The sequence below is a fragment of the Xenia sp. Carnegie-2017 genome, unplaced genomic scaffold, assembly GCF_021976095.1.
Source record: "Xenia sp. Carnegie-2017 unplaced genomic scaffold, XeniaSp_v1 HiC_scaffold_13, whole genome shotgun sequence".
NCBI classification, from domain to species: domain Eukaryota; kingdom Metazoa; phylum Cnidaria; class Anthozoa; order Malacalcyonacea; family Xeniidae; genus Xenia; species Xenia sp. Carnegie-2017.
Window position 1 is genome coordinate 10,704,809 of NW_025813436.1, and position 16,135 is coordinate 10,720,943.

At 34.0% G+C, this 16,135-nt stretch overlaps 3 protein-coding genes across 3 annotated transcripts; 2 read left to right on the plus strand and 1 right to left on the minus strand.

Annotated features, from left to right (window-relative positions):
* Positions 1–32: 32 nt before the first annotated feature.
* Positions 33–1,458, plus strand: LOC124450224 (lysM and putative peptidoglycan-binding domain-containing protein 3-like). The gene is made up of 2 exons (XM_047000825.1): positions 33–812; positions 898–1,458. The coding sequence occupies exons 1-2, from the start codon at positions 477–479 to the stop codon at positions 1,390–1,392; spliced, it is 831 nt and encodes a 276-aa protein (XP_046856781.1). The 5' UTR covers positions 33–476; the 3' UTR covers positions 1,393–1,458.
* Positions 1,459–1,929: 471 nt separating this feature from the next.
* On the plus strand, positions 1,930–7,438 carry LOC124450194. Its single transcript, XM_047000815.1, has 24 exons — positions 1,930–2,200; positions 2,270–2,365; positions 2,591–2,672; positions 2,740–2,797; positions 2,871–2,945; positions 3,018–3,126; positions 3,279–3,338; positions 3,404–3,499; positions 3,575–3,629; positions 3,735–3,788; positions 3,883–3,957; positions 4,051–4,095; positions 4,328–4,374; positions 4,451–4,506; positions 4,596–4,686; positions 4,839–4,959; positions 5,045–5,168; positions 5,451–5,507; positions 5,597–5,636; positions 5,730–5,991; positions 6,065–6,175; positions 6,280–6,357; positions 6,422–6,455; positions 6,547–7,438. The coding sequence occupies exons 1-24, from the start codon at positions 2,109–2,111 to the stop codon at positions 7,101–7,103; spliced, it is 2,475 nt and encodes an 824-aa protein (XP_046856771.1). The 5' UTR covers positions 1,930–2,108; the 3' UTR covers positions 7,104–7,438.
* LOC124450210 (uncharacterized calcium-binding protein At1g02270-like) lies at positions 6,889–9,096 on the minus strand. Its single transcript, XM_047000816.1, has 9 exons — positions 8,825–9,096; positions 8,518–8,700; positions 8,363–8,437; positions 8,196–8,283; positions 8,036–8,098; positions 7,880–7,926; positions 7,616–7,798; positions 7,480–7,546; positions 6,889–7,408 (listed from the first exon to the last, which is right to left on the minus strand). Exons 1-9 carry the CDS (start codon positions 8,944–8,946, stop codon positions 7,334–7,336), a joined length of 903 nt encoding a protein of 300 aa, XP_046856772.1. The 5' UTR covers positions 8,947–9,096; the 3' UTR covers positions 6,889–7,333.
* Between the last annotated feature and the right edge of the window lie 7,039 nt (positions 9,097–16,135).

The window sequence follows — 16,135 nt, forward strand, 5'->3', positions numbered from 1 at the left end:
GAATGCACTACAGGCTAGTCGTATTATAACAAAAAAATAATCGAGGAGAAGCCGAGAAGGCAATACACCATTCTGAGTTACCTCATTAGTATTTCAACAAAAAAGGCCCCTATACAGTTCACTGGGCTCAGCACCAATGCTCTGCACTGATTACACAAGTGCATTGTCAGCATAATTGTCAGTACGTTTGCACAGCGGTATGCCTCCAATAATGCCATGCGCCGATAATTACAAAATACTATGACTCAAATGTATTACACAAAACTACAAAAATCAAATAATATATTTGATTTTATTTGTGTTATAAAATAGTAAAAGATCACAACTTTTTATTTTTCATTTTCCCAATTGTTCCATCAGAGCTGGGAGTAAAATTCATTCACATCGCGACATGTTTTATACAGTTTTATAGTGCTGAAATTTCGCAAAGTTACAGTTTTATAAATGCTTACCTTGGCGGATCATCGAACAATATCATGCTTAAACCTGACAAATCCAAAAAGGAAAATGCTCGTAAAGACACAAAAACGGCAGAAAAGGAACGTTTATTGAACGGATATGCACAGCCGCAGAATTATAAAACTGGTCGTGTTTACGTGTATGGCAAGAACAATTCTCATTATTGTCCTGAAGATAGTGATGATGAAAACATTGAATTTGAAATGAATGAAATACGATCAAGGACTAGATTGAACAAAGAAAATGGCAATAAAAATAATAGTAATAGTGAATTGAAAAAGATTAGTGTTATTGAAAGACCTGTGTTTCAGAATGATACTTTATCAAAGTTTGCTTTGCAGTATGGATGCACGGTATGATTTGATTGAAATATTACTGAATATACTGGATTTTTATTACTTGCAGGCTTTATTACTTATTTTGCTTATATGTTTATAGATTGGTGAATTAAAAACAACAAATAATCTGTTCAGTGATCAAGACTTTTATGCTCTGAAACATATAAAAATACCCATACAACCTCACAGTTTATTGACTGAGCGAGTGCTAGCAGAAAATAAAGAGGAGAATGTCTCTCAAGTCAACAATGATTCCGGCTCTGATTATGAAGATATTGATGGGAAATCAAACACAAATGTTAGAACCATGAGCATTAGTGCAAGTATGAAGGACACGGAGAAATTTCTAATGAGAATGGATGATGATTTACAAAAAATATGTCAGAGTGTCTCAAACAGAGAGCCAGATTTAGAACATGTCACTAAAAAACTAACAACTCAATGCATACGCCCAAGAAATAGAAAAAATGAGACAGAAGAATTAGGATCAGTATGGTCTGGTTGTGGCTGGAAATCAGCTGTGGCAGTTTTTATATTTGTCGCAATAGTCTTACCATTGATATATTTTATATATGTAGAAAAATTCAAATCATAGGCTATGGATGTTTGTAGAGTTATTGTAAAAAGGTCAAAGATGTGATGATAGAAATTTTTTGACAAATGATGCTATTATTTTGATCAACAGTCATTTTATTTTGAGCTAATTTTGTGTTAGAAGTCTATACATCGGCCTTTTCTTTCCCAGTCACCATAACGTGTAGGTTCTGGTCCCCTAGGGCCCCCTTTCTCCCCTGTCTTGGGATTTACGTTGTCAGGAAAAGCAGCGTATGCGTCGCTCACTTCTTGCTTGGTGTTAAGGTTGGATTCTTCGCTTGTTTCATTACCATCGGCCTTGCTGTTTTCTTTATCTGAATGACTTGATGAGAATCTTTCAAACTTAACGTTTAGCACAGTAATCCTTGAATGACGAAACAATTTCGATAGATTTTGCACAAGTTTTACAGGTATTGCGTCTGCCATTTTATTTGACATTTAAAATGATCGGAAATTATCGGCGTACGGGGGTACACGAGAGGAGTCGCGCGTGTTACGTGTGCGTGATCTTGTTTAGGCGCGAAAAATATGAAGAATGAAATTAATGGCTGACAATTTTGTGAAAGAGTGTCGTAAAGATATCTTTGATATCATTTATGTTCATCGTTAACTCATACTAATATGGATGGTTTACTCCTTATTTATCAGAAGCTGCTCATACAACGTATAAATGGTCTAATGAGGGTCTGGACGAATGAAATAGTTGTCTCATTCTAAATGGAATTGAAAGAGATATTTTACAGTAATCTGTTGCTGTTGGGTTTTAATGTTGAATCTCTTGAGTCGAAACATGGGATACCATTAAATAGGTGAGTTACTTTGCTTTTTCGTCTTGCTTGTGTTTCAACGCCATTAACAGTCTGTTGTATTTCTTGTAGTGATATGTTCTTGTATCCGAACAAGAAGGCTATGGAAATTGTTTTCCACTTTCTGTTTTGCAGATTGGATACAGCTCTAGCTTTGCAAGAATTTAGGTAAGATTTATAGTGGTAAAAATGAAACAGATCGTACAAAAGCTTTTATGCAGGGAGTATAATGTTCAAAATCTGTGAAGAAATGTACTATACGTAATAGGCCTCAACGTCACTGGGATATAAATTAAATAATAACGTACAGTCTGAGGTGATATTCACAAATATTTGGAGCGAAATTTTCTGTCATCTTTAAGGCAATAGCTCTTCTCCAATAATATTTTCCAGAGATTGCTGGCCTGTTGTAAATAAGAAAGCTGAGCAAGAATTTCGCAGATCATGTAAATCTTGGTTAACACGAATTGCAAAGGTTTGTGATATTTTGTTATGTAAGTGCTTGCATGAAGCCTTGATCTGTTTAAACCTAATTTTCTTAGGAAGAGCCCGAGTCCAACCTGCCAGTGATAGGGGCTACGTTGTTTTTATCTCCTGGAGGTACGTATATTGTGGAACTGTTTAAGGTTTTCATGCTCTCTAGTCTTAAAACAATTAATTCTTTACCTTGAAGGAAAACGATTTTATGAAGTGGTGTTTTATTTCTCGTGTCATGTGTTGAAAAAAGCTCTTTGTGAACTTTGCCATGGTTTGTTTGTGAATGCATTTCAAACTCACTACTTTCTTTTGAAATACATGAACAGTTTCTTAAAATATTTAGGGAAAGAAAGTGTGGGTCCTTGTCTCTCCAAAAAATTTCCAAGAATGCCAAATATTACCAATATTTCTTATAAAGCAGTTCTTGCAAATATATTGGCTGAAAGGCAAAGGTGTAAAGAATTTGATGACAATAACTATTTTTGTTTGACTTTCTTCAAAAAACTTTTCAGTGCTGGTTTATTGTTCTTCATGTTTTAGTCTGAAATATGCTGTCAGTAGTGTATTTTTTCCTCTGAATAATGAAATGATGTTTTTATTTTAGGTTTTTTGACAATGTGCAATACAATGTTGAAATACAGAAGCATTGGAAATCTCATGCTGAGTAAGAGAAGCTCACAGTTATTACATTTTTTCATGTCATAGTCTAAAATCATGTTTTGCCAATAGATCAACTACCAGAGAACATAGAAAATTATGCAAAGAAATAAGAGCTTTTGAGAAAAAGCTGAATCCTCATGGTAGCAATCCATATTCCTTGGATAGGTAAGGATTGTACATTTTGTAATATTCAAAAATAATTTTTTGCATAATTAGGGTTTTTTTTTGTATTTTGAACAGAAAATCCAACTCTGTTGATGTAGTTGCACTACAACAAAGTAAACAGCTTCAGGAGGTAATTTTCCTGAAGAAATAACATTTAAGCATTGTTATTAAACATTTTGTTTATTGTTGCTATATCTGAGAAATTTTAGTCATTGTGTAAAGGGTTTTTTTCAAGGTAAGAGAACATTGGAAAGTCCTCAAACGTTTTCATGAAGATACAAAGAACAAGGTGTATAATTATTTTTTTATTGTTTTTTGGTAAAATTCACTTGTATATTTACCTTGTGTAAAAATAACATGAAATTGGTGGTAATTTATTTCAGAGAGACATTTTGGATGAAATACTACAAAATAATGAAACAAAGTTTCATTTGAATGGATCATCTGTTCAATTACAAGTCAGTATATGATGATTTACTGGGCAACAAATTGACCATTTGATAATTTCATATCAATCAGACATTTCACATTCTTGCTTTTATATTTTCTAGATTCCAGAGATGTTGACCACCAAGTACAGAGACACCATTCTAATGGTACAGAGTTGGTTGTGTTTTCTTTATCACATATATGGTTTATTTTGTAATGAGAATGATGAAATCTTTTTAAAGCAGGAGTCTCTAAAATAAAATGCAGTCACTACACTCTGCATGAGGCAATGTCTGTTTGCTGATAAGATCTGATTCAAATGTTTCACTAAGACATACTTGTTTACATAAAGAAAGTTTAGTTACGGGATTTTTCTATTTGGCGTTTTTTTTTCTATAGAGAGATATCAAGAACACATATGAGGGAGGAAAACTAAATATGTTAAGGTTAAGTTGATGATGTATAAACTGTTATTACAAAACAGGCAGCATTTTTATTGTTCTTGTTTACCTTTTTGTTCAGTTTGGTTCAATTATCAAATCTTGCTCTGTATGACCTCAAAGAGAAGATCAAACTTGGTAATTATAGTTTGAAAAGTTTGAAACAGAATTGAAGCTTATATTTTAATTGTAAAAGAGCATAAACAGCTTTGCTTTTCTCGTTTGAGATGGTACCCCAGATTTTGAGCATTATATTCCCACTGTTAAATCTGAAGCTCGATCACATGGTAGTTATCTCTTGCAAGCTCAAGCTTTAAGGTAGATTTTTTTTATGAAAAAATGATTAAATGACATTCCAACAGAATGTTTTATAATAATATGAATCCTATGAACTATGTTGTTTTTCTGATGATTGCTTTGGAATAGATTCTGAATGTTTTTCATAGCAATGTTATTTTGTACAATCACAGAGCTACTTTGATGAATGAGTTCATACCAGAGATCAAGAAATCAATTGATTTGCTCAAAGAAGAGTGCTACCTTTATTTGGAGGATGTATCTCATAACTCTTTTGTGGCCCTTGATTCTTATGTACGATATGTTTGATGTAACTAGACATCTGTCATTTTCCATTAGATATGACTGCACTGTTCATCATTGACTTTCATTGTTAAAGGACTTTGGTCTTGGTTTAGTGCCGGCAACTCCTTCTCCTGAGCACAAAACATCTGACCAACTGAAACCAAGCTCTGATAATCTATCTCCTCAGTTATCATTAAGGAAGACTCCAAAGACCCAAGGCTAGTACATAATTTTTTTGGAGGTTTTGTATTATATTTTGCTGAGTTTATTATAAGTACATAATGTATAGTCTTGGTTACTATACTGTGTAGAATACTGTATTGTATACAGTGTTTTTTCTCTCACCAATGCATTATCACAAAGAACTTGGGAAATTCTCTGACCATCTTGATATTTGCCATAGTTTTGTATGGGGGGGGGGGACAAGGGTTGATTGAAAATAGTTGTATCTAGTATTTTATTTGTTTATATTAATGGTGAATTATTGTTATTGTATTTAGCCACACCAGATGTGATTGAAAGTTTAACAACAAGTGTAAAGGAATTAGCTTTGAAGGGTAAGTTTTCTACATGCTGAATTGTGTTGTTTTGTTTATTGGCTCTTTCAAGTGGGTTCTTTTTACATTATTCTTTGATTGTTTTTTAGATGAAACAGTGGCTTGGAATTGTGATGACGTGAATGAAAGGTATATATGCTTGAATAATATATTCATTTTTCATTCATAATACATACCCTCATGCCAATTATGGAGTCAGTTACATATTATTTTTACTTTAAGATTTATGCCAGTGAATGATTCCTTGAAGCAAAAGATTTTCACATCAAAAATACCAAAACCATTGTACAGACAACTTAGTAAAACACCTGTTGAGAAAAATGATCGAAAGACTACTGTGAGACGCAGGTCTTTTACCACAGCTAAAAAAACAAAACAAAAGAGAAAGAGTTTGGATCCTGGAGATTTGATTGACATACAAGGTGCCTTGCATAGTTTAGATGGGGAACCAGATTTTTTGTCTCGAGAATTTACTGATGACAATGTAAGTCTGGCGTTTTTTCTTAATACACTTCATGAAGTTTGGAAAAGTTTGGTGATATGAGTATTTTCTTTAGTTGTCAAACTTAAAAGCTAGACTTGATCAAGCAAGGACGCCATTGACTTCTGAACTCAAATCTACATCTAAAGGACATCGTACACCTGCAAGAACCATTTTAGCAGAGAAAGTAAGGAAAGAATAGACAATAATGTATAATAATTTCCTTGTGTTTGTGCATCCTTTTCTATTCAAGTAAATGGCATGCAAGATATCTTGTTTTGTTCATAACAGATTGCTGAAGCCGTATTTTGTGATGCAGTTACTACTTTTAAAGGATCTTGCAGCTCATCTGATGAAACTACTCCCAAGGCATGACAAAATATGACTCTTCCATTTCTTTCAATACATTTTACACTTACCTCACATTTTTTAGGAGTTTGCAATTGTGGACCCTCTTGGAAATTTAGGTATTTCTTTAAAGTCTATATAGCTTATCAATCACAAATTCTCAGTTTTATGTAAAATGCACCATGAATATTTTAATGTTATACTTTTTAGCTCAAGAAGCATTCAAGTGTAAGGATGTTATTGCCAGATCTCCAATTAAAGAACAGGACTCTTTTTCAGGACAGTCAAGTGATAAGAAAAATTTGGTTCGACCACAAACTTCTGATTTGTTGAACTCTACTCCACAATCAATACCAAAGAGTCTGGGGAATCAGTCTGCCACTGAAAGTTTTCAAGAGTTGTCAAAAAAGGCTTATGTGCCACATTCTAAAGGTTTTCTAACTCCAGCAATGTTCTCCATGGCAAATTTTACCTATGATGAAACACCACTTGAAAACATTAGACCACCAGTTGATTTTAACATGGACTCTGTTAGAAGTGAAAGACAAGAAATTGAAAAATCTAGAATTTTATTTCATTTAGATACTCCTACCACAAATATCCCTTTGGCTAAAGAATTTAAACTTGACATTTCTAGTAGTGAAGCGACAACTGACAATCATAATAGGGAGTTTCAACTTATTCCTGTGAACATTGATGATCTATTGGGAAATGATGATTATTTATCCCCTAATGTACATGACAAAAAGAGCGGTAAGAATTTTTGAAGTCTTCCACTTATTTTGTGTTATATTTTAGCGTCACAGTATTTTATTAGGAATCTGGGCTTGAAATTATAATATAAGCCTTATAAATATATATATATATATATATTGCAGTATAGCAAATACATGTGCAAAATGTGATGCTTAACAAACATTGTAGTCATTTATAAATTATAACATAGATTTGGACTACAGAAATATTTTCATTATGCATGCAATCGACATGTAACTCTTTAATTTTTTCCCCTCAGTTCAAATTCGGCTGTTAGCAATCTGTGATCAGAAAGTGTAAATTCAGAAGGCCATTCCTGAAAAAATATACTATTTGAATAACGACACTTGAAACATCAAAATAGATGATTTCAACACATTTACATACATTGTCGGTGTACTCCTTGGGGAAAAGCTCAGAATTTTTTGGTGTAATTTCACAAGTTGGTGTACTTCTACATAAAAAAAGTTGTTCAAATTTCACATATTACCAAGTACAATTTATTATCAGATCAAAAGCTTACCGATAAAATATGAAGTCAACTGCTGCACAATTTTCTGAATGATCTTTATGTGTGACCTTTGGTTCTTGACCATGGATTGTTTTATATGCAGATTCAAAGTCTTCTTCGAATATACGTTCACACACAGGACTATCTTCTGGACCATTAATATCTCCAGCCAGAATTACTGGAATATTCTTGTGCCTAGAATTTATATTTACAATTGGCAAAATATAAACAAGATATTCTATATATTTGTCCATGGGCTATTTTATCCTAGTTTACCTTAACGAATATTTATCAATAGCATCCATAAGTTTTTTTGCTTCCGTCTACAAAGTCATTTCACAAGTTAGTGGATATGCACATTTAAATGATTCAAATCAAAATATTTTGGAATATGTTCAAGGTGCACTGTAGTTTTAAACTTAAAAAGTTTACCAGTCGTAAATATTGATCCCAATAGCTGTTTCCATAAGCTAAATGTGATGTGACCACAATTACCTAAGGGTAATAATTGTAATTCTAAACAATTATGCTCTAACAGCAAAATCTGATAATACTAGCAAAGCAAATTTAACTTTAACACTAAAGGTAAAACCTCATATTTTGATAGTAGCTCAATATGAACCAACAATCCTACTCTTGATGCAGCATCATTGAATGATATATTTTCCACATATTTCACCCTGGATAAAACAAAAATAGATTGATTTAAACTTAACGAACTTCACAAAGTTTTAAGACATAATTGAAAATAAAACTTACTTCAAACTTTTGTTTACAAGCATTACTAATCCGTCTGCTTTGAAACCCAAACGCTTCAATTTAATTATTTCGTACCTAGAAACAATGAGCAATAATAGTTTTGGTTTCCTTTTGGTAATATAACCTAACTGTGTATCTTGAATTCTGTGACAAACCTTTGACCAAGTTTCTCATGAAACATGCTGAACACAAAATCTTTGAACCAGAACTCTTGGAAGCAAACAATGTCAGCATTTACTTGCTCAGATTTTAGTAACTGTATGATCGCTTCATAACGTGGGATATATTGCTCAGGACACGAACTTTCTTTTGTATGCCATAATGGCCATTGGCATTTGCTGAAATAAAAAATACAAATTTCTTTCGGCGTCATCAAATACCAGCAAATATACTTTGAGTGGATTATTTAATCGCATAAAATTGTTAAAAAAAAACTTCCACAATTACTGAATATAAACTAACTCGATAATTTTGTAGCAAGGGGCAAGGATGTTGAATGTTGCGCATTTTAAACGATTTGCTTCTCTGACAGCCATTGTTCGAAGCCCCTTACGTGCCAGGATTCTGACGACTTTCTTTAGCATTCACGTTTAATGCAAAGCTGTTGTGAGAAGTAGGTTTAAAATAACCACTTCTGGGTGTCAAATGATAATAACTGCACACTCGATACATCTAAAAACTTGAAATTTTGTAAAAACTATAGCCGCCATGTTGGGCTGTGAGGAGAGATTAGATTAGAGAGTTAGAGGCAAATCAAAATCATACTTGGAATCCTGTGATTAACCCTTCAGCGTAACAGATCTACAACAATCACCAAACGAAATGAGAAACAACCAACCAACTCAATAACTGTGAAAATGTATGGTATATGAAGTCGGGGGTTGAAATGGTTAAAACTTAGAAACTCCGATACAAAAATCTCAGTGCACTATTTTTTGTTCCTTTTAATCATCTATTTTCGTTTAGTTTTGGAAAAAGCAAGGCATAAAAATTGATATTCTCTATGAGTGTTAATCTCTAAGAGGAAATATTCCGAAAAACGAGGTAGCATTTATTATTGTACGTATAGTATTAAGTGCATATTTTGTTGTTAGAAAAAGTTATTATATTCCCAAGAGCAAAAGAGCTTTTGTGCTAGTAACAAGTTATTTAACATATGCACGTAGCTGACAATGTTTTACGCACCCGTGGGCTTTATGGCATAGTGATCTTATAGAACAATAAAATTTCAATAAAGAGTCTTTTTTTACAGTGTGTCTGTATTAACTTCATCAACTTATAAACAATTTAAACTTTTAGAACAACAATAGAAGTACATCACAACAGCAGTCATAAGCAAGAAAGAATCATTTGTTATAAAGACTGAAAATGTGCATGGTCTTGTGGGATTTATCTGTGATTGGTGACGTAAACATAAAAAAGCATGAAAGCACATGAATTACGACTGAAACAACCCACATTAAACTGTGAACAGAACCAGCAACAACAAGTTCTATGACAAAGCAATAGAGAAATCATATTCGACAAAGAAAGAGATGATTTGGATACAAACTGATTTACAGAGAGAAGTTTAGACAAAAGACGACGTGCACGGCGACGCCACGTCAACCATGATGTTGAGAAAGATTTAGTGGATGACTGGAAAGGATTCTTATCTAAAATTGTTCGCAACTTATAAACAATCAAAGCCTAATAACAACGAGAAAAACCATTTGACAGTGGATGAATTCTAATTATTTGATGGATAAACTGTTTATATGTACAACAACCACATTGAATGCCAGTTTAACGCAAGAGACAAGACATTGTAGAACGCCTTCACGAGTAAACACAATCCTTCCTTCTGGCAGCTAATTTCTCTTCACAGTATTTATAGATGAATTTGGCTTGGTCTTCAAATATACTGTCATGAATGAAACTATATAAACTTATGCTTGATATGTTCTGTATGTCATAAACCATGCTATTCAAACGGACGGTATAACTTGTGAAATATATACGACATTCTCAAAGAATACACAGCAAAATGTGAACGACAACAGAAGTGCAGTTAAAAGAAGCTACCAGCTAGCTGGTTAAAGCATGATCCATAAATGTGAAGCCAGAAATGGATCATCTTCAAATTTAACTACGACAAGTGGAATTGGATTGATTAAAGTAACATCGACAGTAGCCGCTGAAAGAAATCTTTATTATATGACTGTATGAAAGCGTGCTGAATATGAAAGATTTGTAGAGACAAACTTGTCTCCTTGTCTTTCGATAAAAATTATTCTAAGCTAGTGATTTTATATGTAATGCTGATGTATATGACCAATCAAACATTAATGTATATTATTTATACCATGCTTGCAATCTTTATATGTCTTAATTTTGACGATTATGTTTTTGCTTTGTTGCATTATTTTTAGCTCGAAATTCGGCTATAAGATTCGAGACCTTTAATGGTCATTTTTTTTTGCATTAATTACCACAAAGCAGGAATATAACGTTAAATTAAACATCAATCTCCAACGAACTCTCTGGTCTCGTCAGAAGACACAACCTTTCAAGGTTGAAAGTGGAGGTTCAAACCCTGGCTGGGAAAAGATGTTGTTAGGCTATACATAGGATGACCTGAGAAATGGGAAAATAGTGCTGGTTAACAGTAGCAAAATGGCCATTTCTATTAGTGTATTTTTCGAGAATGGAATGCGACACTTAGTATAATTTCAGAAAAAACTCGCTCTCCGATGAAGAAGAAGAAGGAGGAGAGCGAAGGAAAAAAAAAGATAGGAATCCATGCAAAAAACCACTCTTAAAAAAACTAAGTCTTTTGCTCAAATTTTTTTATGACTCCCTGTGATCAGGGAGTTATTTTTTTTAAATTTTGAAAAGTCAGGAAACCCAAGAGCAAACAGAACGCCCTAATCATTCCTTTCTTACCTCGAGGCACTCGTTCCTCAGTTCGACTTTCTGTCTTCCACATCCGCCGCGTACACCTGCCAAGTGTGTTGGCAGAGGGGCGAACCAAGGATCCTGTGCACCGGAGGTCATTGATGTCGAACTAAGCGCCCAACATCGGCCAGTTGAGCTATGCGCTCATCATCGAAAGCTGATAGTTTTTTGGCGTATTTGCCCATTTTTTTTTATTAGTTTGAAGAGAAAGAAAACGAGTCGGTCTTGAACCCGAGACGGTGCAATACCTATACCCATAAAATTCAGTATTCAACACATTTTAACTAGAAAAATGAGAAAGAAAAAGACAAGATTTGAACCCGAGATGTGGTATTACAGCACCCATAACTGTACCACTCGGCCAGACGAGAGACATGCAAATCCGATCACAACATGTCAAGTGTTCAAAACAAAAATTCCTTCATGTCATATCATGCACAAGTTCACAATATATTGTACGATTGACTTTGGCTTTTTCACCCTCGTTGCAAAGACGAAGAAAGAGCTTTGCTTTGCTTTACTGTCGTAAGTTAACTTTGTTAGACAATTTATGTTCTTCCAACAGCAAAGAAAAGATGAAAAAAGTATACACAATGTCAGCCATTGCCATGTGGTGAATCAAGACAATAACGCGCATGTTCGTAGTCAATTTAATGGCGTTGGGGATCATTTAAATTGTCTGTTTAAACTTAGCAAACATATTTTTACCATCATACATAACAGAAACACTTTTTTATTTAGTAAGTGATGCTTCAGAACTTATTTATGTCAGTTTGCGAAGCCTTATTACTTCGATGAAAAATCGTTCCCCTTTTTTGTGATAAGAAACCATACTCATGTTTAAAGACGACTTGGGCCGTATAGAACTAAACTCATGCAGTTAAGATGTGCTTCGAAGACTGAAAATATTTTGTTTAAAGCAAAACGTGTTTATATTTGGTACATAACTTTTTTAGAATTTTGGCGTTTGACTTTATTTAACAAACACATTTCTCATCATTACACATAACAGTCAACACTTTGTAATTGATGACTTAGCACTTACTGAAAGTAAAGTTTGCAAAACCATATGACTTCGAGGAAACGTTGTTCAATTTTTATTTGGTAAGAAATCATACTCATGTCTAAAGACGACGTGGCCATTTAGGAGTAAACTTATGCAGTTACGATGCACTTCGAAGACGAAAAATGTTTTGTTCAGCCAACACGTTCAGTATTTTACTGACTTTGGTACTTTAGTACTTTGGGCTTGGCGATTATTTATCTGTCTGTTTCATACTAAGATAGACTCAAAGGTAGACAAAGAGGTAGACATAAAGCTAAAGATAGACACAAAGGTATACACAAAGGTAGACTCAAAGGTAAACAAAAAGAGAAAACAAAGAACGTTGAAAAGACAATTTCCATAAAATGAAAACTTTCTGTTAAATGCCAACTCTTATAAAGTGACAGCTTTTCAAATGTCACTTTCATTATAAGATTACATGATTACATTAAATTTTTTTAGCAAAACGTGTTTGAGTACTTATAAGCAAGCATCAAGTACTTGTTTCTTGAACAATCGCGAAATGTACGTTGTGTAGACAAATATCATTAAAGTAGTCGATGTAGTCATTACAGACAACATGAACAACATTTCAAAAAGTTAATATTTCATAAGAGAAGACATGAGACGACATTTAAAAACGTCGTTATTTTACAGGAGTAGTTATGTATGATAGTACAAAATATGTTAACTAAGTCCAAACAAACAAGTTAAATTATCCCCAACGCTAAAGTACGAAATTGCCAAAGCCACTGGTTAATAAAACACTAAACATGCATGACCATTTTTAAACACAATGTTTTCAATCACCGAAGCACATCGTAACTGCATAAGTTTACTCCTAAATGGCCACGTCGTCTTTAGACATGAGTATGATTTCTTACCAAATAAAAATTAAACAACGTTTCCTCGAAGTCATATGGTTTTGCAAACTTTACATCAGTAAGTGCTAAATCATCAATTGCAAAGTAAAAAAGTGTTGACTGTTATGTGTAATGATAAAAAATGTGTTTGTTAAATAAAGTCAAACGCCAAAATTCTAAAAAAGTTATGTACCAAATATAAACACGTTTAGCTTTAAAGAAAATATTTTCAGTCTTCGAAGCACATCTTAACTGCACGAGTTTAGTCCTAAACGGACCACGTCGTCTTTAAACATGAGTATGATTTCTTATCACAAAAAAGGGGAACGATTTTTCATCGAAATAATAAGGCTTCGCAAACTGACATAAATAAGTTCTGAAGCATCACTTACAAAATAAAAAAGTGTTTCTGTTATTTATGATGGGAAAAAATATGTTTGCTAAGTTTAAACAGACAATTTAAATGATTCTAAACGCCATTAAATCGACTACGAACATGCGCGTTATTGTCTTGATTCACCACATGGCAATGGCTGACATTGTGTATACTTTTTTCCTCTTTGTCTTTGCTGTTGGAAGAACATAAATTGTCTAACAAAGTTAACTTACGACAGTAAAGCAAAGCAAAGCTCTTTCTTCGTCTTTGCAACGAGGGTGAAAAAGCCAAAATCAAACGTACTATATATTGTGAACTTGTACATGATATGACATGGAAGGAAATGTTGTTCTGTCTCGTACACTTGACATGTTGAGAACGGAGTTGCATGTCTCTCGTCTGGCCGAGTGGTACAGTTATGGGTGCTGTGATACCACATCTCGGGTTCAAATCTTGTCCTTTTCTTTCTCATTTTTCTAGTTAAAATATGTTGTATACTGAATTTTATGGGTGTAGGTATTGCACCGTCTCGGGTTCAAGACCGACTCGTTTTCTTTCCCTTCAAACTAATAAAAAAATGGGTAAATACGCCAAAAAACTGACAGCTTTCGATGATGAGCGCTTAGCTCAACTGGCCGATGTTGGGCGTTTAGTTCGACATCAATGACCTCCGGTGCACAAGATCCTTGGTTCGCCCCTCTGCCAACACACTTGGCAGGTGTACGCGGCGGATGTGGAAGACAGAAAGTCGAACTGAGGAACGAGTGCCTCGAGGTAAGAAAGGAATGATTAGGGCGTTCTGTTTGCTCTTGGGTTTCCTGACTTTTCAAAATTTAAAAAAAATAACTCCCTGATCGCAGGGAGTCATAAAAAAATTTGAGCAAAAGACTTAGTGTTTTTAAGAGTGGTTTTTTGCTTGGATTCCTATCTTTTTTTTTCTTCGCTCTCCTTCTCATCGGAGAGCGAGTTTTTCTGAAATTATACTAAGTGTCGCATTCCATTCTCGAAAAATACACTAATAGAAATGCCATTTTGCTACTGTTAACCAGCACTATTTTCCCATTTCTCAAGTCATCCTATGTATAGCCTAACAACATCTTATTCCAGCCAGGGTTTGAACCTCCACTTTCAACCTCGAAAGGTTGTGTCTTCTGACGAGACCAGAGAGTTCGTTGGAGTTGGATGTTTAATTTAACGTTATATTCCTGCTTTGTGGTAATTAATGCAAAAAAAAATGACCATTAAAGTTCTCGAATCAAGATTATAGAAGAATTTCGTTCTAAAGATAATGCAACAAACTAAAATATCGTAAAATTAATACGAAGCTAGAAAAAGTGTAAGTATAAATAATAGATATTACTGTCTCTTTGATCATACATGAGGAGTACATTTGTAGTTACAAGCCCCGGGATAAGTTCTATCGAAAGAGACATAGAGGAAAATACGTCTGTAGCTACAAAATTTTTATATGCAGCACGTTTTCATAACGGCCTTGCAATGCAGATTTCTTAAAGCGGCTACCGTCAATATTTGTCGAATTTCCTCAATACCATAGATGAATTAAAGAATATCTTCGCATGGTGTCATTAGTACCCTTTGCCGTTATCGAGGTGATGGAATTTATATAATAGGTAATGCTTTTTGTTGTTGTTCAGACGTCGCGATCTCCATTGTCCAGAAATTCCGTAAATATTTCAACAGTCATACCATCCTTTTGAATAACATGATTAATAACACCAAGAACTTGTGAAATAATCAACTATATATTCACACTTGTTTTCTTGTCCACCACATATTTCACGTTAGTCTTTATTTCCAGAATGCTTGCATGGAACCAATCATCATTGTGTATTAAGACGATGTTCTACAATATCTGGTTAGTGGCGTTCTGCTACCGTTTGTTGTGATCGAAAATGTGATATCTTCAACATTGTCTTTCATAAATGGCTTTTTCTCGTAGACAGTGTTTCAACGTTGTAGTGAGAGCTTGCAATGTTAGAGTAATGCTTTCATCGAGAATCGCTTTTAAACTTGACTTGGTTTCTTTCTTCCACGTGGTCTCTGGTCCCACCTAAACTATCGGAAAATGACTCGATTTGCTCCTGAACAGACCAGTTTCATTGTGCCCAACTATCAGCTATGACTTGAAAACGCTGGTTAATCTTTTCCTTTTCTTGTGTAGTTCGATTTGTCGCCTGCCCTAACATTGTACTTGCTGTAATGTTGTTTTTAATATCGCACTTTTATGCTTTAATGTTTTGTGCTTAATTTATGTAAACATAATGAACACAGATGAGTCCCATATGACCGCATAATCAGCATTTATGATTATTCTTGTTGAAAATTTTTTTCAAAATAATGGATTTGCTGCTGTGAAAATGCTCTATCATTATTATTTTACATAATCAGTTTTGTTTCATCCCAGCGATTGTCACTTGACAGAATTTATAATAAAATGTGTTCTTTTGAAAGTTCTTTCATCACACTATTGTTGATCGAAAAGCGCTATTGTTCATCTGTGAGTTCAACCAATACACTAATTGTTCTAATGT